We start from the raw sequence: 21,567 nt of genomic DNA, 5'->3' as shown, positions 1-21,567 counted from the left end.
CTTGAGCAGCTGGGAAGTGTTAGTGGGTCATGTGAGCTGCACTGAGAAGGGGGGACAATCTTCACAATTGCCACTATTTCACCACAAATGTGGAATGGGAAGTGTTGTTTCTTGACCCTAGACCTTCTGAAGTCAATAACCAAATCTTTTGAAAGAATCTATGAATACACAAACGTTGCATGGTCTGATGAGTTCTGATTTTTACTGCAACGTTCAGATGGTAGTTTCAGAATTTGGATTAAAAAGCATGAAAGCATCAATCCATCCTGCAAATATGGACACACTTTGGATCACTTAGTTCCAGTCAATTTTTTTAAACTCCACAGCCTACCTGAGTATTGTTGTTGACCACATCCAACTCTTTATGACCACAAATTTATTTATTTATTTTAAATTACCTTTTTAAATTTTATCTTCTCTTGTCCTGATGTGTTTTATGTACAGCACTTTGGTCAGTGGTTACTGTTTTTAAAGTGCTTTATAAATAAACTTGGCTTGGCTTGGCACAGTGTGCCCACTTGTTGCTTCCAGCAGGATATTCAAATCAAACTGGTTTCTTGGACATGAAAATGAGTTTATCACTGTGTATGATGATCACATCAACTGTGTGATGCTATCATGTCAACATGGACTAAAAACTCTGATGAATGTTTCCAGCGCCTTGTTGAATCTGTGCCATGAAGCATCAAAAGCAGTCCTGAGGGCAAAAGGGGGTCAAACCCAGTACCAGCAAGGTGTGCCTAATGAAGTGGCCGGTTAATGTATGTGCTTAAATGGAGTGTCTGATCTTAACATTGGATAATGTTTTGTTGTTCCATCTCAGTTTTAATTAAACTTTTCATGAATTATCAAGCAAAAAAACAGGAACAGGGAAGTGAAGCTTTTCCTCAGGGGTCAGCGTAGGAGAGCTGCTGTTGATACAGGAAGCCCAGTTGCGTAATTCCCACATCCAGTAAAGTGTGTCAACATTTTTGGCTGGCTGCATCAGAGGGAGGGCCTTCCAGTGAAGTTCCAGCAGAAATCCTTATATGAGAAAGGAAGAGGAGGAGGCCCACTGATAGGAATTAGGGGGAGCAAACACACTGCGCTCACATTTTTCAACAACTTTATGTCCTGATTTTCTCTCTTCGCTTCTTTTCCAGAACAACAGAGACAATGATGAGCCAGAAGCTGGGATTCCTGAGCAGCGTGCTGTGTAAATGGCACGCACAGGCGACTCTCATTGGTAAACTTGCCCGCATTTCCTTCAACTGTTACAGTGGAGCTTCAGCATGCAGGAGTTACTGTGAATCATCATGCACCTGTTTTTCCTCCAGGTAAATCTGTGCTGCCCGTGTTGCTGCTCATCAGACTTGTGATACTGGGTGCTGCAGTGCACACAGTTTGGTCGGACGACGAAGAGACTTTTAAGAGTTACGCCTTGCAGCCAGGCTGTCAGACGGCCTGTTTTGATGCATGCACACCTCTGTCTTTACCTCGTTTGTGGACAATACAGGTAGGAACAAACCTCACTGTTCTCGTTTATTCCTTTCATAATTAATCTTTGATTTAGTCAAAGCTGTCACAGCACCCACGGGAGCGGGTTAGGAGATCCACACTTTGTCGATCACACCCCCCCATCCGATCTCTTTTCTTCAGGATTCCTGCCAGTGTCGCTTTATAACAGGAACAGTGAAATTCCTATGAGGACATCATGACTGTTGTTACACAGTTCAGAATGAGCAGTGGGTGATCCTGATTACATGAGGGTTGGTGGAAATTTTATTGATTTATGGGAATCTGGTGAGGCGCAAATCTGTTTTTCCTCTGAATTTAATGTTTCTCCAAAGGGATCGCCACGCAGGATGGATCTGTGTGTTTGATTTGGCACACAGTTGTACACTGATTCTCCTTCCTGATATAACCCTCCCATTCATCCAGCCCAAGGAATACATTAGCTTTTTACACACACGCCATCCTTCTATATATAATGGGTTTTTTTTTTTTCCTTTTTACACACTTTTTGCAGATCCTTGGTCATGAAATACTTATTATTGGAGCAGGGCGAGAGGCAGAGTACACCCTGTACAGATCTCCAGGCTGTCACAGGGCTAACACAGAGAGACAGACAACCATTCACACCTATGGGCAATTTACAATCACCAATTAACCTAACCCCACTAACTACATGTCTTTGGACTGTGGGAGGAAACCGGAGTACCCAGAGAAAACCCACGCAGACATGGGGAGAACATCCAAACTCCACACAGAAAGGCCCGAGCCAAGGTGGAGTCAAACCCAGACCTTCTAGTTGTGAGGCAACAGTGCTAACCACCACGCCACCGTGCTCCTAAATTTTTGTAATAATCTCGATTTTATTTATGGGTTTAATTTTACAGTCATACTTAAAGAAGACTGACAAATGACCCCTCATATCACTGATTACTAATTTACTCTTGATAGAGTTATCCCTTACACTTACGCTGGTGCTGGAGATGCAACTGCACTTAATGATTAATGGGTATAAGTTAGAAGAATAAAGCAATCCAAGGACAATCTGCTTTTTGAGGAAATCCGTATCACAGTGTTGAAGTCCTTGCACATTATTAGGGTTTTATTTATATGACAGTTTTCTGATACTGACTTTAAAGTACCAATAAATATACACACACTTCACTCAAAAATGAGTTGTGTTGCTTTCTGCTGGGCTGTTTCCAGTTTCTGCCTTCCCTCTGAAACCTTTTGTTGTCTGTATTTTGGATATAACGACATCAGCGTGTGTTTCTCTGCAGCTGGTTCTTGTTTTGGCTCCCGGTCTCGTCTTCCTCTGCTACCTGATCCACCTCACCAACCAGGAAACCCAGGTGAGGAACAGCTCACCTCAGCTGTCAGTAAACTTCAAAAACAGAATACAATAATTCAACGAAACTGTTCTGTTGTCCTAAAGGTGCAGAAGGGGAATGGTGAGGTCAAAGGTCACACTCTGACCGTGTACCTGGCCTGCACGGTGTTTGTAATCTTAGTAGAGGTGAGACATAAATACACACAGACTCATTCAGATCTGTTTGTTGAAGCATGAAAACAGATGAAATGTGATGTTTGACTAAAACGTTTGGCTCAGGAAACTTTCGGCTTCTTGTTTGTAAATGTGGAATTTAAACTGCAACATTTAACTTTTAAAATCTGAGTGCTGCTTCAGACCTGTGAGTGAGACGATGTGCTTTAATTGAGTGTATTTCCTTCACAGGTCGGATGTAACGTGGTTCAGTGGCTCCTCTATGGTTTCCAGTTATCTACTAAATTTACATGTGTGAGAAATCCATGTCTTCACACTGCAGATTGTTTCGTTCCCCATGCGAGGGAGAAGACAATACTCCTTCATATCATGCTCACGACCTCCAGCCTGTCCATCCTTCTGAATGCAGTCGAGGCCGTTTGCGCCAAGCTGAGGCGGCCGGACGGTGGAAAGACCCTGCGGTCCGCTTCAGTGGTTGAGGAGAGCATCTTGAGCCGACTGCTGGCCCTGTGGCACTCCCACGCTGGATTCTTGGGTACCGTAAAGAAAAACCAAGTGACACAGAAAGGAAGGAGTAGTGATATCAAACAGCTGTTAGCTTTAAAGGCCATGATGGTGAGCTCAGGTGGGAGCAGCAGGCTAAGCAGTCGTTACAAGTCAATGCAGTGGAGCTTTCTCTGACAATTAACACCCAAATCACAAATGAAGCATTTGATTCCAGTAACAGAGTCAGCTTTTTTAAAGAATAAACACATATTACATCATTATTATTATTTTATACTGTATATGTTTGGGCATATGATGATTCCCTGTTCTTCCCTCTCAGGTAAAACAGTCCTCCCAGTGTTGCAGCTGGTCCGACTCGTTCTTGTCGGCGCAGCGGTGCAGCCAGTGTGGAGCAACGATTTAAGAGACTTTGTTTGTAACACCAAGCAGTCGGCCTGCAAAATCGCTGCCTATAATGTTGTCTTCCCCTTCACTTTGAATCAGTACTGGACGCTGCAGGTGATCAGACACATGCAGGAGGTTTTTCCAGGCGTGGATTAAGCCTAGTTCCAGACTATGAGAAACATGCAGTGAAGACCTCAGTTGTTTGGTCTAGAACAGGGATCCTCAAATCCAGGCCTCAAGGTCCACTGTCCTGCAGGTTTTAGATGTGTCCCTGATCCAACACACCTGATTCAAATGGCTGAATTATCTCCTCAGTATGCAGTCAAGTTCTCCAGAGTCCTGCTAATGATTTTTATATTTGACTCAGGTGTGTTGGATCAGGGACACAACTAAAACCTGCAGGACACTGGCCCTCGAGGCCTGGATTTGAGGATCCCTGTTCTAGAATTAGGTTTAATTCATGTCTGAGAAGCTATTATTTTTTTTTATTTTTTTTAAAAAGAGTTTTTACTTCACATGAATCAGATATCATTCACTTATCATACTTTGTCTCCAGGTGGCCCTCGTTTTGGCTCCTGGTCTGATTTATTTCTCCTACTTGGTCCACCTCCTGATGACAGAAAAACAGGTAGATAACAAAGATTTGTTCTCTCAGTAAATAGACTCTAGTTTTCTACTCAGTTTGAGCACTCAAAGCAATTTCTTTCTGCAAACCTCATTCACCCATTCAGTGCATTTTCCTATACCTTTTTACTCACACACACACTCTGATGGATGCACCAGGGGCAGCTGGGGTTCAGCATCTAAACAGAATCAGAGTGATTAATGTGAAACTTGATGAAGTTTAATGAAAAATAAAAGTACTTTGATTCATCTGATAAATCATAATTTCATCACAAACATGCTTTTGTTGGACTTTCTTTCTGTCAGTGTATCTTATGTGGCTTTACTCCATTTGTGAGGCTCTTGTCTCCATTGTTTTCCCATCAGAGTGGAACAGGAACTGTGGCTAAAGGTCAGAACCTGCGGGGATATTTGGGCCTCTTGTCAGCTGTGGCCCTGCTGGAGGTGAGGTTCTGCACCAGAAAAAAAAACACACAATCAACAAGTGAGAAGAACTCACCAAATATTTGTAACATGCTGTAATTTACTGGTGCCAACTGCTACAGATGTGTACTCATCCACAGCAGCAAATAGTTCCTGAAGCATTAAAGTGTAGGTCTGTGACCAGGTTTGCATATAATCCTTTTCAGTAGGAGCCAGTGGCTCATGAGATAAGAGATAAGGTATGGAAGTTAAGAAGCAACATTTTTGGTTTAGTGTGTCATTGTTGTACAGTGTTTAACAAAGAGCACTCGCACAGAGATATCAAATCAGGGGCATAAGATTATTACTTTTAAGAAAGTATCTTTCAGGATTCTGGGAGCTGTGTGACTATCCAAGCGTTGCTCTGCAAAATGCTTAAAGAAGCAACATAAATAATCAGACGTGACTAGAAAATCAGGGTGTAACTTGTGTGTGTGTGAACAGGAAATGTCGTCATTCTTTCTCTGTGTTTCCAGGTGGGATTTGCAGTGGGGCAGCCTTTGATTTTTGGCCTCTCCCTGCCTGCATCTGTCTATGTGGGTGTCCATCCGTGTCTCAGCATGGTTGATTGTCACGTGTCCCAATCGATGGAGAAATCAGTGTTCATGTTCATCATGTTAGTTTTGGCCTGTGTGTCAGGACTGCTGACCCTGGTGGAGATGGTGAGTTCACAGGTCAAATCTTTGAAAGAGTCTTTTTTGTGCGTTTGTTTTAGATCACAGCATAAAACACAAAAGGTTTTAGACTGCAAGAAATCTCATTTAAAGTATGAAATAACATATTTCACTCATGGTGGTGGATAAAAGTGTAACTGTAAACTCCTGAGACCCTGAGTCCTCATGTGGAAACATTACATTTTGGTTTTTGTGCAGTTTATACTTGATGCTGCTCAGTTAGGTGTTATAGAGTGTTAAGGAACGGTGGCTACATTAACCTCATATGAGGACATACTTAAAAAAAAAAATGTACCAACTATGTAACAAATTAACAACTTCCTGTTTATAGATGAAGCTTAGTTTCCATGCTTCAGTCCAAATAACTAGGAGAAATTAAAAATGCAGCACAGAGGAGCATCTCTGAAAGCACATCAAGCCTTGAAGCAGATGAGCTACAGCAGCAGAAGACCAGACTATCAGCTAAGAACAGGAAACTGAGGCTAAAAACATTACCTGATCTGATGTGTCTCAATTTCTGCTGCAACATTCAGGTTCAGGTTGGGTCAGCATGGATCCATCCTGCCAATATGGACCAAACAGATCAGACGGGTGGTGGTGTGGGAAATATTTTCTTTGCACACTTTGGGGTACTTAATACCAACTGACCATTGATTAAACACCACAGCCTAACTGAGTATTGTTGCTGACCATGTCCATCCCTTTATGACCACACTGTACCCATCTCCTGATGGCTGCTTCCAGCATATCACAAAGTTCAGATCATCGCAAACTGGTTTCTTGATCATAAAAGTGAGTTCTCTGAACTCAAATGGCCTCCACAGTCACCAGATCTCAATCCAGTAGAGCACCTTCAGGATGTTTTCAGGATCTTCTTTTTTTTTGTGGCAGGTCACTTCTGGAAAACTTAATGATCACAATAAGAACAAAAACTTCACAACTGAAAATGCATGTTTTCACAAAAATGTTACTATGTATTTATTAAGTTATGAATTATGCATCTGTTATTTCTTATATTCAGTGCACGGTGCTGAAGACAGAGAGGCCCCAGATGAAGCACCAGGACAACATGAATCGTGAATCATGCTACGAAGAGAAAGAAGCCGGTACTGAAAAGGATGACGCCTGCATGAAACTGAACATCTGAAGTGGAAAGAAGTGAGCTAGCTCAGTTTGAGACACTCTTATATATATATAAATATATATATATTATGCATGAAAAACCGCATTAGCCTCTTAGATTTTCATCTTCCACAGAAACCCCCCACAAAAATCCCTTTAAAGTCCAGATGGAGCTGCTTGGAAAAGAGTGGTTGGAGAAGCCACAATATGAAGCGATGTACACAGTTTGCGGTTGCATAGTACAGTACATGAAGTTCCTCATTTTTTTTTTTATTTTTATTTTTTTTTTTTAAAGCCTGTCATGTCTGGTAGATCTTGCAAGCAGAACTGTGATCTGAATGCGTTGTTGTGCCAAACATATTTGCTATTTCAAGATGAGCTCTATAGGTTAGGCTCTTCTTGTTGATGTTTTAACCCTTTATTTTATTTATCTGAGTTATTTTTCCACATACTATGTAACAGCCAGAGCTGACAGGCTGAAGAAGAGGAAAATAAAGAGAAGAAAAAGGGAGCGAGAAAGGGAGCAAAAAAAAAAGGGGAAAGAGCACAAGTCTATTAATCAGATAGTTCATCACTTTAACATATGAAAAAATACTATCAATACTTGCAAAAATAAATTTGTGTGTGAAAAACAAAACTAACAAAGCATGTTACGCACACCAACAATTTTGTTGAGTTGTGATTGAGTGGGCGTTTGTGTCTGTGTCATGTTTGTGTCTGTGTCATGGAACGTACTTACCAATGAGGGCAAAACGCTGCAGCTCCACCCATCAGAAGCCAGAGGCAGGTATGGAAAGCCCCCGGAAACCCAGGCCACCAGCAGCCCACCAAGAGCCAGGAAGACCCCCGGCCACTCAGTCCAAAGACAACCGCACACCTACCCCAGCAGACGGGAGAGGGTGGTCTCAGACGGAGCCCCCCCAGTCGAGGAGCAAGGGCTCCAGGGAACCCAAGGCGATGAGAAGCCAGCCCCTCCCCAGCGGCCAGCCCCCTGCACTGGCCGGCGGCAGGGCCCCCGGGCCCACGGCACCCAAGGACCGCCCGACCCTCCACAGAGCCCCCCCCCCACGCCGAAGAAGCCAACGCAGCCCCGCACCGCACCCCCAAGGGGGGCAGGCCAGCACCCACGCCAGAACATCCAGCCCCACCCAGGAACCCCGAGGCACCCCCATCCCAGGGGGGTAGGGGGGAGGAGGCAACCAGCAAGGAGCGGCCAGGAGGCAAGGCACAAGGCCCAGACCCAGGTCCAGCCATACATACAAACACACCCACACACCCGTGTACACATTTATACACAGATACTCATACATGCCCATACATACTTACCCACACACAGATATGCCATACATACACATTCACTCACCCACCCATACTCACGGAGACGGTGACAAATACACAAAGACACACATTCATCTATAGCCACCCACCCTCTGAAGGCCGGGCAAGTGGAAACCACCCCAGGGCCAACAGCGACCCCAGGACGCCACCAGCCCGGTCCCCAAGGAACCACCCGACCCCTACCCTGGGCGAGACGCAAGAAATCGGGGTGTAAGATGACCCATCCACCCCTCCTCCTCCCCAACTTGTAGGTCTATGTGTTAATGTTTGTGAGTGAATGAGGTGTATAGGGTGCAGTTAAAATTGAGGGGACAGTTATGCCACAAGCGCCAACTGTTGGTCGTCAGTGCTTGCCCACACTGCCCCCCCAAAACCCTCCATGTCTAAAGTGCAAATAAAATTTGGAGACAGACAGTGACGAGGATCAGAGTGGGGCCACCTCAGTGGCCCATCTCATCAATCTCTGAGTAACATGCCTGCCCCAAAGGTCCTATGTGTATCAGGTTGTAAGTGTGTATGTGTTGTGAGTTATAATGACTAAAGTGCAATTAAAACGGAGAGGCAAGTGGTGGTGCAGCTCTCCATGTGGCCTCTCCATCCTACATCTGTGAGTGATGTGTATTCTGTGTGTGTGTGTGTGTGTTTGTGTATGGGGAGGGGGAGGGGGGGGGGGGGGGGGCATATGACCAGGAAGAATCCTGGAAGAAGAGAGCCAGCTGTCCGCTGGCTCAATAGGCACCCCGACCTCCCACACCCCAGCACAGGGCAGGGGGAGGTGAGCCCGGGGCCACGGTGACAGCATCCCGGAGCACTGCAGCACCCGAGGTTGGCGCCCTCGCCCCCACTGCAGAGGGCGGCCCGCTCCCCCTAGATGCCCATTCATTCAACAATAGACACAAACAGGCAACAGGACATACTGGCCTGGGCATGGAAATGCAGTGCCCAGTCCCCCCCAACCACCCCACCGCGGCCCCATCCCCCACCCCACCCCCCTGCAATGCAGGCACCCCAGGGCCCCAAAAGCGTAGACCGGACATCTCGACGTCAGGCCAACCCACCCCACCCGGCGGCGCGGCCGGGACAGCAGAGGCCCCCCCCGCGCCAGGGGGGACCCACCGGGAGCCGGCGCGGTCCCAGTGTCGGGGCCCCAGACCCCAGCCCCCAAGCCATACAGGGAAGACCAGCCAACCGACCGAGGGCCGGCACCACCCCCCCAAGCACCCCGCCCACACCCCAGGACCGAAGGCAGCATCATCCAAGCCCCCACCACCATCAACCAGGACAGGCACACAGACATCACCAGAAGGTCGCCCCAGGACTCCAGTCTCAGGAGGCTACCAGCTACCTAGGCATCCGGAGTCCTCACCCACCCCCCCACAAAGCACATCAGGAGCAGAGCCCGCAGCCCACCACCCCCACTAAGTAATGGAGCTGAGCAGTGGGAACCAAAGAGAGTCAAATCCCTCCAATTTGTTTTTAGAAGAAGCAGACATTCTCTCTAAACTAACATGATCTACTAATAAATTTCTGTACTGAGTAATACATAGTTTATTTTTTGTCTTCCAGTTCATGAGGATCATCTTCTTAGCGATGCACAAGGCAGTAAGAACTATGTGTGATATATTTAACTCCATAATTAATTCACTGACATCACCTAAGATGCATAGTCTGGGGGAAGTTGGGATACGACAGCTAAACCATGTGGATAGATCTTCACAAATCCTCTGCCAAAATCTCTGAACTGGTACACAAGACCACAGAGCGTGTAGATGATTATCCTCTGAATTGCTTGTACAGTGGGTGCATATGTTTGAGTGTGTAAGGCCCATTTGGAACATCCTTTGTCCAGTGTAGTATGTTCTATGGAGAATCTTATATTGTACAAGTTGTATTTGGGGTCTTTTAGTCATTTTGAAGATATTTAAACATATTTCTGTCCATAAATTTTGATCCAGGTTGACAGAAAGATCACGCTCCCATTTTGCAATTGGGAGGGAAACTGAATCATCAGTTTTTATTAATAATTTATATAATTTTGATAACAATTTTGGGGTACAGAGGTTAAGAAATTCTGTTACCCAAGTAGGCATTTCTAGATTCAATTGATTAAGGTTAAATCTTCCCTGTAGGACGGACTTAACTTGTTGATATTCCAGAAATCTACCGTTGCCAATTCTATATTTTGATATAAGTTCTTGGAACGTGATAAAATTTCCCTCTTGGATAATATGTTCTAAGTTATTTATACCCTTATCACGCCATAACGGAAAATTCAGCATTTTCTTTTTCTGACAAATATCTGGATTGTTCCAAATGGGTGTTAGTTTACAGGGGATGAGTGAAGACTTAGTTATTTTTAAAAATTCCCACCAGGCTGTCAGAGAGGTATTTATACTAAGGACTTTATAGCAGTTATGATGTTTAATACTGGAACTAATGAAAGGTAAATCTGAGATTTTTATTTTTCCACAAAACGCCTGTTCTAGATCCAGCCATGGGTTGTCTAATGAATTGGATTTGATCCACTTTGAAATATACTGCAATCTACTGCTTAAGAAATAGTAATAAAAGTTTGGTAATTCTAGACCTCCACTGTGTTTTGGCTTTTGTAAAGTTTTTAAGCTTATTCTTGACGGTTTGTTTTTCCATAAAAATTTTGAGATGTTTGAATCTAGTGACTTAAACCAAGGAAGAGTAGGTTTATTAGGGATCAATGAAAATAGATAATTAATTTTTGGTAAAACCATCATTTTAATGGCAGCAACTCTCCCCATGAGTGATATAGGTAAACTGTTCCAACGTGTGAGATCATCCTCTATTGTTTTTAATAAGGGGATATGATTTAATCGTACCAAGTCTGAGAGCCTGGCGGAAAAATTTATGCCTAAATATCTAATATTTCCTGACTTTAGTGGGGTCCTAGAGGTTCTCTGGAAATTACAATTCAGAGGCAAAACTGTTGATTTACTCCAACTGATAGAGTAATCAGATATAGATGAGAACTTATCTATCAGTGTGATAGTCTTCAAAAGAGAGCCTTGTGAATTCCCAAGGAAAAGTAATACATCATCAGCATAAAGGCTAAGTTTATGGTCCATATTTTCAGTTTGAATCCCTTTAATATTTACATTTTGACGGATTGCTGCTGCTAGCGGCTCAATGAAAATTACAAAAAGAGAGGGAGAGAGTGGGCAGCCCTGCCTAGTGCCCCTCTGCAGACTGAAACTTTGTGAAATGAGATCATTTGTCCTAACACGCGCATTCGGAGAGCTGTGTAGTGTTCTGATCCAGTTTATAAAGGATGAACCGAATCCAAATTTTTGTAGAACTGCTAGTAAGAATTTCCAATTTACCCGATCAAATGCCTTCTCTGCATCTAGAGACATGATTGTCGTCTCTAATTTGTTAATAGAACAATAGTCTATTATATTTATCAGTCGACGTGTATTATTGGCTGAGTGCCGACCCTTGATAAAGCCTGTTTGATCTGGATGTACAATAAATGGAGTAATACTTTCTAATCTTTTGGCAAGGGCTTTGCAAATTATTTTAAGATCTACATTAATGAGAGAGATTGGCCTGTAGCTGGATGGGAGTGTGGGGTCTTTGCCTGGTTTAAGAAGCAGGCTAATGTTAGCAGAGTTTAAGGTTGGAGATAAGATGTGATCATTCTGAATCTGAGTTACCATTCTGAAAAAAATGGGAGCTAGCTCAGACCAAAATTCTTTATAAAACTCGGCTGGAAAACCATCTGGGCCTGGGGCTTTATTATTTGGGAGATGCTGTAGGGCTTCACTAAGTTCAGACAATGAAAGAGGTAAATCCAGAGCTGCAGCCTGGCTGTCATTTAGTTTTGGTAGATTTATATTATTAAGAAATTCTTCAATTTCAGTATCAGATGGGTTAATCTGTGGTGAATATAAGGCTTCATAGAAGTCTTTGAAAGAGTTATTTATTTGTTGTGGGTCATGAGTAATGTTACCAGTCGAGTCTTTAATAGAAAAAATAGCTGTTTTTTCTTTATTCAGTTTTAATTGCTTGGCCAGGAATTTTCCAGATTTATTTCCATGCTCAAAGTTTTCCAAACGCAGCCTCTGCAACATAAATTGTGTCCTTTTATCAATTATTTCATTTAGCTCCAGTTTCAGTTTCCTCAGGCTGATAATTGTATGTTCTTGTGGTGAAGCGGCATAGGCAGTTTCTAAAGATTTAATTTTTTGTTCTAATTCTAACACAAGTGCTTTTTCTTTATTTTTCCTATGCGAGCAGTAAGATATTATTTTGCCCCGCATTACTGCCTTTCCTGCTTCCCAAAGAACACATGGTGATATTCCTGGAATATCATTATATTCTAAGTATGCTGACCATTCCTTTTTGAAATAATTAATAAAATCTTCTTCTTTAAGTAATGATGTATTAAATCTCCAGTTCCTGATTAGTGGTGTGACTCTTTTCTGTGTCAGAGACATAGACACCGGTGCATGATCGCTAATAGTGATAGGGTGAATCTGAGTGTCTGTGATATCCATCATTATGGAGCTGCTAACTAAAAAGTAATCTAAGCGGGAATGAGATTTGTGTACTGGTGAGAAAAAACTATAATCTCTCAGAGTGGGGTGATGTGAACGCCAAGCATCACAAAGACCAAAATCCTTCATGTACTGTTTAAGAATGTCTGCAGACTGCCAGTTCCTCTGACTCACTGCTGTACTGAGCCTGTCAATATCTGCATTAAGTACCAGGTTGAAGTCTCCTCCTATTACAAGTGTGGTGTCAGAGTGATCTGAGAGTGAAGTGAACAAAGCATGAAAGAAGGAGGGGTCATCAACATTTGGTCCATATATACTAGCAATACATAAATCTGTATTCTGTATAGATAAATTAAGTATTATAAATCTACCTTCAGGGTCTATTGTACTGTTGCTAATGTTAAAGTTTATCTTCTTGTTAATCAATATAGCTACACCTCTTTGTTTGGAGTTATAGCAGGCTGAGTACGTGTGAGGGAACTGTGGAGAGGAAAGAGTGAGCACAGATGTTTTGGACACATGTCTCCTGTAGAAAAACAACATCTGCTTTTAAGTCTTTTAACCGATTAAAAATTTTTAGTCTCTTTTCCCTCGAACCAGCCCCGTGCACATTCCATGAGACAAATCTGAGTGTGCTCATATTTAAACTAACTGATGGACTGTTGTGTGCTCACTAAAGATGTGTGTGTGTGTGTACATATGTTCTGTATGTTGGCGTGTGCCCTTTATATTGATGTGTGCGTGTGTATGTGCGCTGTATGTTGGTGTGTGTGCATCTGCGCTGTATGTTAGTGTAGTAAACTGTAGCATTGTAAGTGACGTAAACATATTGCTGAGTGCAGAAAGAAAAAAGACGTGTAAAAAGTGACCTAAGTGACATAAGAATGAAATTAGATGAGGGGAAAACAAAACAGAACAAACAAACAAACAAACGATCACGGTACTATGCTGACTCGTCGGCGTTAATGGTACTACTTAGACAGATTTAGACTATTTAATGGTACTGTTTAGATGGTTGAAAAAAAAACTCAGAAAAGAACGTTAATATGGACACAGATCACCTGATCGATCAGTAGAGCCATGGCGTGGTGTTTTTGTCTCGGTAAAGCTGTCCGTTCACATACAGTTTGTCCACGGCGATGACAGCCCGGGAGCCTCCCTGCATGAGCTTCTTCCGGATGGGGAATAGGGCCTTGCGTCGCTCCAGAATCTCCTTTGGAAACTGGTCGTTGACGCTGAAGTCCGTCCCTCTCAGCTCTTCACCAGCTCTTTTTCTTTGAAGTGTTCGAATTTGGCCACGATCGGTCTGGGTCTGCGTGCTCCGGGTCGCTTCCCTCCCAGGCGGTGGACTCTATGGAAGGCGATGGTCTTCACGGCGTCCTCCGGGAGCTTCAGGTGAGTTTGGATAAATTCCTTCACTGTAGCCTCCGGGTCCTCCTCTGCCTTCTCCGGGATACCTGAAAACACAAGATTTTCTCTCATGCTGCGGGCCTGAAGCTCGATAATCGATTCTTTAATTTTCTTATTTTCTTCTGAGAGCCGGGTCGTTTCCTCGGTGAGGGAATTCACCGACTCTCTGAGGACAGCGTTTTCAGCAGCCAGTGTTTCCACCTGATGCTGGCTGAACTCGACTGACTCCCGCAGGGCCTGAAACTCCTTGTGGAGGATTTCAACCAGGGCCAAGCGGGCGTCAAAGCTGGACAATTTGTTATTAATGGACTCCAGAATGTCCACAATATTGGTGGTGGGTGGCGAAGTTGCCTCTGGGGAATCTTCTGGGCGGCTTCTTTTTGTGGACGGCGTTGCTTTGCTGGTGGAGGGAGTCGGCGTCTTGTCTGTTTTCCCCATGACGACTCGCTCAAAACACCTGTCGATGTACCGCAGCAAACTATCCAGGTCCTCTTCACCGTCCTCCAGATTGTTGAAAATAATTTAAGTTAGGCTAAGAAACTACCTATATTTTTTAGTTTTAAGCCTGTCTAGTTATAAATTGGCGAAAAAAAAAAGGCTAATCACGCAAATGTTTGCTGATAGAGTCACGCCGCCATTAACGATACTGCCGAGATTCACAAAGTCTCGCGTGACTACAGCATAGTCTCCTCATTTTAAAACAGCATGCTGTCTTGTATTGCACATTACTGAAACTTTGTATGCTGGACCTCGCTGTTGTCCCACATGGGTGGACATTGCCTGATTTCAGCACGTTTACAGCAAATAGCATCTCAAAGACATTATGTACATTTATCTGTATAATTTTCAGCAAATATTTATGTATTACTCTTCTACTGCAATAAATTTTGAATTTTTTCTGTCTTTTTAACTAAAGAAAATCTTCCCAACAAGTTGTGTTTTGGTCTGGAAGTCCCTTCTGATTGTCTCAAGCAGCCCGGCTCAGCATTAGTTGGTCTGATTTCGAATGCTAGATGGCTCGCTGTTCAATCAGCCAATGGGATTTTTATGCTATGGGACACAATGCCTGACTTGCCAGACTTAAGAACTCTCCTATAAACTTTAGTTTGAAATGTCTTTGCGTACCTTTTCTTGTCTTCAAAGCTGATATTTTTGGCGAGTTTTTCCTATTGCTGTTTTTGACAAAGGTACTGCTTCTATTTTTGATTCAGTCACACTGCCTCTCTGATGCCAATAATAAGCATGGACTTTCTTATGAACGCCTCAGAAGTTTGTGTCCTCGGAGAGTTTTCTGCATTTTGTAGAGTTCGTTTGCTTCAATGTGTAGAAAAGTTTATAATCATACGTGGATGATTATAAAAAAAATGTAACCTTGATGGTCCTGATGGCTTCCAACGTTACTGGCATGACAAGGAGATCCCACCTGAGATGTTGTCTACACGGCACAGTGTGTGGGGGGGGTTCAGGTTGTGTAGGGGCGTCAAACAGCAGCTGGCTATGTGGAGATGTTGCAGCGGGCATCCCTCATGACTGAGGGCCCTCGTCTGTGTGGTAATGACTGGGTTTTTCAACAGGACAATGCTGCAGTTCACAATACCCGCCTGACAAAGGACTTCTTCCAGGAAAATAACATCACTCTTTTGGACCATCCTGCATGTTTCCCTGATCTAAATCTGACTGAGAACATTTGGGGATGGATGGCAAGGGAAGTTTACAAAAATGGACATCAGTTCCAGACAGTGGATGCCCTTCGTGAAGCCATGTTCAACACTTGGAGCAACGTTCCCACTAGCCTCCTGGAAACACTGGCATCAAGCATGCCTAAAAAATTGTTTGAAGTGATCAACAAGAATATTGGAGCTGCTCATTACTGAGTCCTTTTTTTGACACTTCGATTTCTGTTTTGGGGGAGTTTTCGGGTTTTTTTGAGCTATGGTCTTAAACTTTTGATCAGCTGAAAAAATCATGTTTGAGTGTAAATGCAGTTTTCAATAAATTCCCTGCTCAAAAGTTTTTGTCTCTTGTGCTGATTTCTTCTTTTAGCTCTAATTAGAACCTTCTTAAGCTCCAATAGTGCAAAATGCAAATTCTTGCAGTTTTTTAAACTGGTCTTAAGATTTTGATCAGGAGTGGATGACTTTGGCAATTATGCACTGAAGATAATGTTGTGTAAGCTGAAGTCCCCAAATGACAAAAGGTTTTACTTAAAAATCATCTTAAACGGCTGTGTGTTCTCTGTCACTGCAACAATGTCCTGTAATAAATTAAGATTTGTTCTTATTGATACTGTATATTACTGCGAGATAAGCATTTTTGCTGCTGAATGTTGAAACGACAATAACTAAGGTTTGCATGTTTTATCTGTAACATTTCAAGCTGACTGTGATTATGAGCTTTAGCTGCTGGACAGATGGTCTCACGTTTAACTCTTGAATCAAATCCTTGAGAAAAAATAATGCCAGCACTACTTAAAATTACAGTTGTGATGCTTCAGCATCTAGCTAGCACTACAGAAAAACAAAAAGCATAAACAGAATAATGGCAGGTAATTTCAAATGCAACTTTTCAAATACCAAATATGACCAAACGCACACGTACTGTGCAGTTTTTCAAAATGTGTCTGCTAGAATAAAGAACAGTTGCTGCATTTCCCAAGGAGGGAAAAACATTAATGTGCACACAGATAGAGAAAGATGTAAGAACCACAAGAGCAGAAGATGAGAGATTAATTCAGCAAGCGAAATTTTATAAGCTGGAAAGTTATATCTTACATGCAACATGAGTTTTGAAATCAGATATTGGTCTGTGCATGATGCACTGCATTATGTTTTTGTGAAATGTCTTGCAGAACAAACTGAAGTACACTAATTTAGTGTTATTCAAAGATGGAATGGAAATATTGTACTAGACACACACTTTGCGCACAAAACTAATTGGTCTGAAGATTACAGTGATGCAGGGTGTTGGGCTGGTGCAGAGCAGGCTGTGGCATTTATGGTCAATGCTAGGTTGCATCCAGGATAGCAGACAAATGTTTAAAGTGGCCATGCTGATTAGATTCATTCACTGAATTATTTTAAACTATACTACCAGCTTTATAGTGTGTAGGGCAGACCTGGGCATTGTATATCTCTTTGGCTGACCATCTCAGACATTCAACCTGACTTTAAAGACTTGCAGATGGCTGCAAATGAAGTCATTAAACTACAATTACAAAGCAGTATAATAGCTTTACAGTATCCATGCAATCACTGTGATAAATGCAAATATAATACTTTCTTCTTTACCTGCCTGAGTTAAATCAAGCGCCAAATACAGAGCTAACCACCCAAAAGATATTTAAACACATTTTTTCCAGAGATTTGAAAAATGTTGTTTTATTTATAATCATTTGTTTAACATTTTCACACCTTTTTAGCTTGTTACATCATTTTCCTACTTAAGGGAATTTAGGAAGAGGTTCTTCAACTTCTCCAAGTCAACCTTTTTAATCAGGATGGCCTTTTGTTTCTTATTTAGCAGCTCCATGCAGTCCACAACCATCATGCCTCGGGTGTAGGTCCCCTCCAGCTCCACCGTCACTGCAACCTGAAAGAGGAATGCAAGGATTTGTTCAGCAACATTTTTCGTGTTTACATTTTAAACTGACTAAAGCTGAAGTTCCTCACCTCCTCACTCTCCGTTACGAACATGTCCTCGATGGCAGCAGCCACAGCGTAGGAGTCACAGGAACTGAACATTTTCACTGCTGTGAGCTCCTTTTGGCATTCAGGTGATTGAGCTTTCTGTAGGAACAAGCAAAGAGGTTTTATGTCTCTTGGAATTAAAGTTTGTATTAAACTGTAAGCAGGCCCCAAAACAGACAGAGAGCTGCATTAATAAAGAAAAAATAAGTCTGGGTTAAATTTACCAGTCTTAAACCTGTACTCTAGTTGATTTTATCTTATATTGGAACATATCACATCATTCTTCTGTCTGCTCTGTTATGTTTAAGAAATAAAGGACTGTATGCATTATAGCTCTACACCCTTACCTTCATCAAGAGGCTTGAGATCTTTTTCAGAAAGGAAGCCTTCTCTGTATTTTGGGAGAGCAACTGTTCACAGAATGACTGAGGAGGGAAAAGAAACGATAAGATTTAGTTTGGAGTACTTTATTTTTTGCAAATACAGCTTCATTATACTGCACTGAATTGTTGGCCAAATGTGAAAGCAAATAAAACCCCGTCTTTTACGTCTTGTCCAAGTGAAGGTGAACTGGAAATAAAAACACAGAGCTTTGAAAACTGGAAAATTTTAAAATCGCACAAACTTCTAGTACCTAGAGATACAGGTGACAAAGTCTATAAATGTACTAAGATAGCTATGAAATCCACACAAATTGTTACACAGAAGGAGCCACGGGCCACAGTTATTCTGTTGCTCAGATCCATTTAGTTAGTAATGAGCTTTGAAAACAGTCTGTGCAACTTAATCCGAGTTTAAACTAGTCCCTGCATGAGTCTGTTGGTTTTCTGGACCTTTTTTCGTTAGTGAGCGTCAAACTAGTGACTGATACATCTGCTGTAGAAAGCACCACTTTCTTACATACACAAAACCAACTTTAGAGGATTTTTTTTTCCAGCCTCACCCAGGACAGGCTGTTGGAGCAGCTTAACTCCCAGGGTGCAATGTAGGTGGGGCAGGTGTAGCAATCCAACACAATCCGGGCAGCCTCAGGGTCAGCCATAAAGTTGAACTCTCTGCACACTGTGCTGTTCCCACTGGCTGCACACACATTTAATAGTGCAGTGCAATAATTTATGCATCTAGACAAGCAGACTGAGTAAATGTTTTGAAGTGACTCATGTGTACAACATACAGTCAGTGTTTCCTCCCACGATGTAGAGCGCCTTCAGTTTCTTTGAGAGAGAAGGGTCCAGTTGCACTGCGACAGCCAGGTTGGTGAGAGGGGCAGTGGCAACCAGACTTACCTACATATGGAGCAATAAATATATACATTTCTTCTTTCAATCTCCTTGGCAAGTTCTTCATATCATAAAATTAAATATTTGTCTTACCTCGCCAGGATTTTGATTGACCATCTTAATCAAAGCAGTCACACCATTTTCCTTCTGCACCAGATCCAAGCTTGGAGATTCGGGATCTGAAAAATCACCCAATGCATCCTTCCCAAGACAATCTTCAACTTGGCATTTTTTGGCCAGAAGAGGCTGTGAGCAGCCTTGGTACACTGGGATCTGCATCACAGCCAAATATTTAGATCAACCTTTGTCGCTACACTGCTCTTTTAAAAAAAAAAAAATGAAACATTCAAACTTACCTCCAGCTTTTTGCAGACTTTCAGGACACACAGTGTGTTTTTGAGGACACTCTCCAGGGGTGTGTTGCCAAAGCAACAGGTGATCCCCAAAATCTCCACACAGGGGGCCGCGAGGGCCACCATGAGCGCCTGAGCATCAGCCACCCCAGTGTTCAAATCAAAGATCAGCTTCTTCTTCTTCATGCTACGTTCAACCAAAAAAAAAGAACAAACCTTTCAGCCTTTGGCAGCAGAAAACTTGGCAAATGAGGAGCCAAGTATATTTTCAGGAGCCCAAATGCATCTAAAAGTGGATTGAATACTGGATTTACGTGGCTAGAGGCAAAACTCCCCCAAAAAAGCTGTTACCTGATGATAGCAGGGTGTATAAATAGCTGTTGTGCAGCCCCCCCGTGTAGCTGAAAACCTAAAGCAGGTTTAAGTAATGCTGTCACACTTCAGCTCTGAGGATATAGTCACTTCCCCCTCACACCCACCCACACACACCTGCATCTAGTTCTCCAGTCAGCTCGCCGTGAATCTGAATCCAGGTTGTTTTTGTGACTTTAATCAGGTTTCCCCACTTGTGTTTTTGCTGTTTGCAACCATCTGGTTGCCATAAAGCGTTCATGCTTGTCTTGTCTCAGTTAGGATTTGAATCCTTTTTCTTTTTGCTCCTCTTATGAACATTTCATGGCAAATGTAGTTATCCTGCCTCCCTGGGGGGGTGGTATTGTTTCTGGTATGTTTGTCTGTCTGACCCTCTAGATCACCTGATTCAATTTTTGCCATAATTGGGGCAAATTAAAAAAAACAAAAATCATATCTCCCTCAAAATCTATCACATTCATCTGATATTGGAGGGCCAAGAACGAGTGCCAAACCCAACATCCTCTGGATCAGATCCAGATTCTGGATTTGCAGGCTGCTTGAATTTAACATGGGAAACTCCATTTAATGCATATTATTGGCCACTAAGAAGAAAATCACTTTTGTCCGTGGACATGAAATACTTGATCAGGATATGATTTTAATACATAGATATATGACTAAAATATATGCTCAATTCTCCCCATCATCGCCTACCTGACAAATCACGATTCGTCATTATAGGATATAGAGCTTTTACAAAGAATAAATCATAAAATGAAAGTTATTTTGGTTCAGCTTATTAAACCTTGGAAAATTATGGGCATTATTATGGGATTATGGGACCTATGTGTTATTTTCAGTGTTTGGAGAGATGGGAAATGTTCAAATCAGCTAAAACATCTATCAAAGACGGGGTGTGTTGACACCACTTTTTATGTATTTTTTTTCCCCAATCCCTGTATTAAAAAATTAAAGTGAAACTTTAGTTTTGTACAATACCACATTCACCCCACCACCCCCAAAGAACATTTTGCAAAACTAAAGACTTTAAGGTCTTGACTAATCTGAGCTATAAAAGACAATCACATTTCTCCAGTTCTGAGATCTTTGCATTGTCTTTCATTAAAAAATATGACACCCTATTAGACAACATAAATACATATATTTACAGGAAGAATAGTTACACTGTTTATATGGTACATGACTGACGATTAACTGTATCCTGTCATATTTATAGAAGTTCTATCTTGAATGTGACATTCCTGGTATTAAAAAGCTAATCCTCACCTTGTGAGTGGACTTTGACAGATGTCTGCTGGTGTCTGCATGGTGAGGGAAGCCACAGAGCAGTCTTCTAAAGAGCAGCGGCGTAAAGAAGTTTCTCATGTATGAGGCAAACTCTCCAGATGGGCGCATTTATACCATTTATTTATAAAAGTCTGCAGAAGGGTCGCCTTTCAGAGAGCAGCATAGAGTTAAATTACCAATAGTTTGCACTTTCAGATGAGTTTTAAATAGAAATTCCACACCAGTGCATTTGTGCGCTTGGCTGCCTCTAAAGCTGTGTGTAAGCAGTATATGGCTTTATTGGAAAGCACTGCATTTATGAGCTTGAAGAAAGCTGCTATACTCTTACTTTGGTTTTTGAACTGATCAACCCTCAATAAAACAAGTTGCTTTTTTCATATTGTTCAAATACCAAAGCATGCAGACAATAGTTTTGCTTGCTCAAGCCGCCAGATAAGACAGGTTAATAAAAAACATAAAAATAGGTAATAATTGATTTTATCCTTTATCATCTGCTGGCAACAGCAGGTTAATCATATTCTAATGAAACATGCTACAAATC

General features: G+C 42.3%; 2 protein-coding genes across 4 annotated transcripts; one reads left to right on the top strand and one right to left on the bottom strand.

The window, feature by feature from the left end:
* Positions 1 to 1,043: 1,043 nt before the first annotated feature.
* LOC115792987 (gap junction alpha-3 protein-like) lies at positions 1,044 to 7,075 on the top strand. 2 transcript variants are annotated; one of them, XM_030747673.1, is made up of 11 exons: positions 1,044 to 1,225; positions 1,317 to 1,495; positions 2,772 to 2,843; positions 2,927 to 3,007; positions 3,227 to 3,530; positions 3,822 to 4,000; positions 4,443 to 4,514; positions 4,877 to 4,954; positions 5,449 to 5,634; positions 6,668 to 6,804; positions 6,904 to 7,075. In XM_030747673.1, the coding sequence occupies exons 1-10, from the start codon at positions 1,156 to 1,158 to the stop codon at positions 6,791 to 6,793; spliced, it is 1,347 nt and encodes a 448-aa protein (XP_030603533.1). In that variant the 5' UTR covers positions 1,044 to 1,155; the 3' UTR covers positions 6,794 to 6,804; positions 6,904 to 7,075. The 2 variants fall into 2 exon arrangements, with proteins under 2 accessions (XP_030603533.1, XP_030603524.1); XM_030747664.1 differs by having other exon boundaries at positions 6,668 to 7,075.
* Positions 7,076 to 17,480: 10,405 nt separating this feature from the next.
* On the bottom strand, positions 17,481 to 21,049 carry LOC115793017 (probable uridine nucleosidase 1). 2 transcript variants are annotated; one of them, XM_030747712.1, is made up of 8 exons: positions 21,006 to 21,049; positions 19,368 to 19,551; positions 19,105 to 19,284; positions 18,906 to 19,017; positions 18,675 to 18,811; positions 18,079 to 18,156; positions 17,714 to 17,830; positions 17,481 to 17,633 (listed from the first exon to the last, which is right to left on the bottom strand). In XM_030747712.1, the coding sequence occupies exons 1-8, from the start codon at positions 21,044 to 21,046 to the stop codon at positions 17,481 to 17,483; spliced, it is 1,002 nt and encodes a 333-aa protein (XP_030603572.1). In that variant the 5' UTR covers positions 21,047 to 21,049. The 2 variants fall into 2 exon arrangements, with proteins under 2 accessions (XP_030603572.1, XP_030603581.1); XM_030747721.1 differs by lacking the exon at positions 21,006 to 21,049 and adding an exon at positions 19,716 to 19,726.
* Between the last annotated feature and the right edge of the window lie 518 nt (positions 21,050 to 21,567).

This window comes from Archocentrus centrarchus, chromosome 2 (assembly GCF_007364275.1).
Source record: "Archocentrus centrarchus isolate MPI-CPG fArcCen1 chromosome 2, fArcCen1, whole genome shotgun sequence".
NCBI lineage: Eukaryota > Metazoa > Chordata > Actinopteri > Cichliformes > Cichlidae > Archocentrus > Archocentrus centrarchus.
The sequence above is the reverse complement of the archived record's forward strand: the minus strand, read 5'-3'. Positions and strand labels throughout refer to the sequence as shown.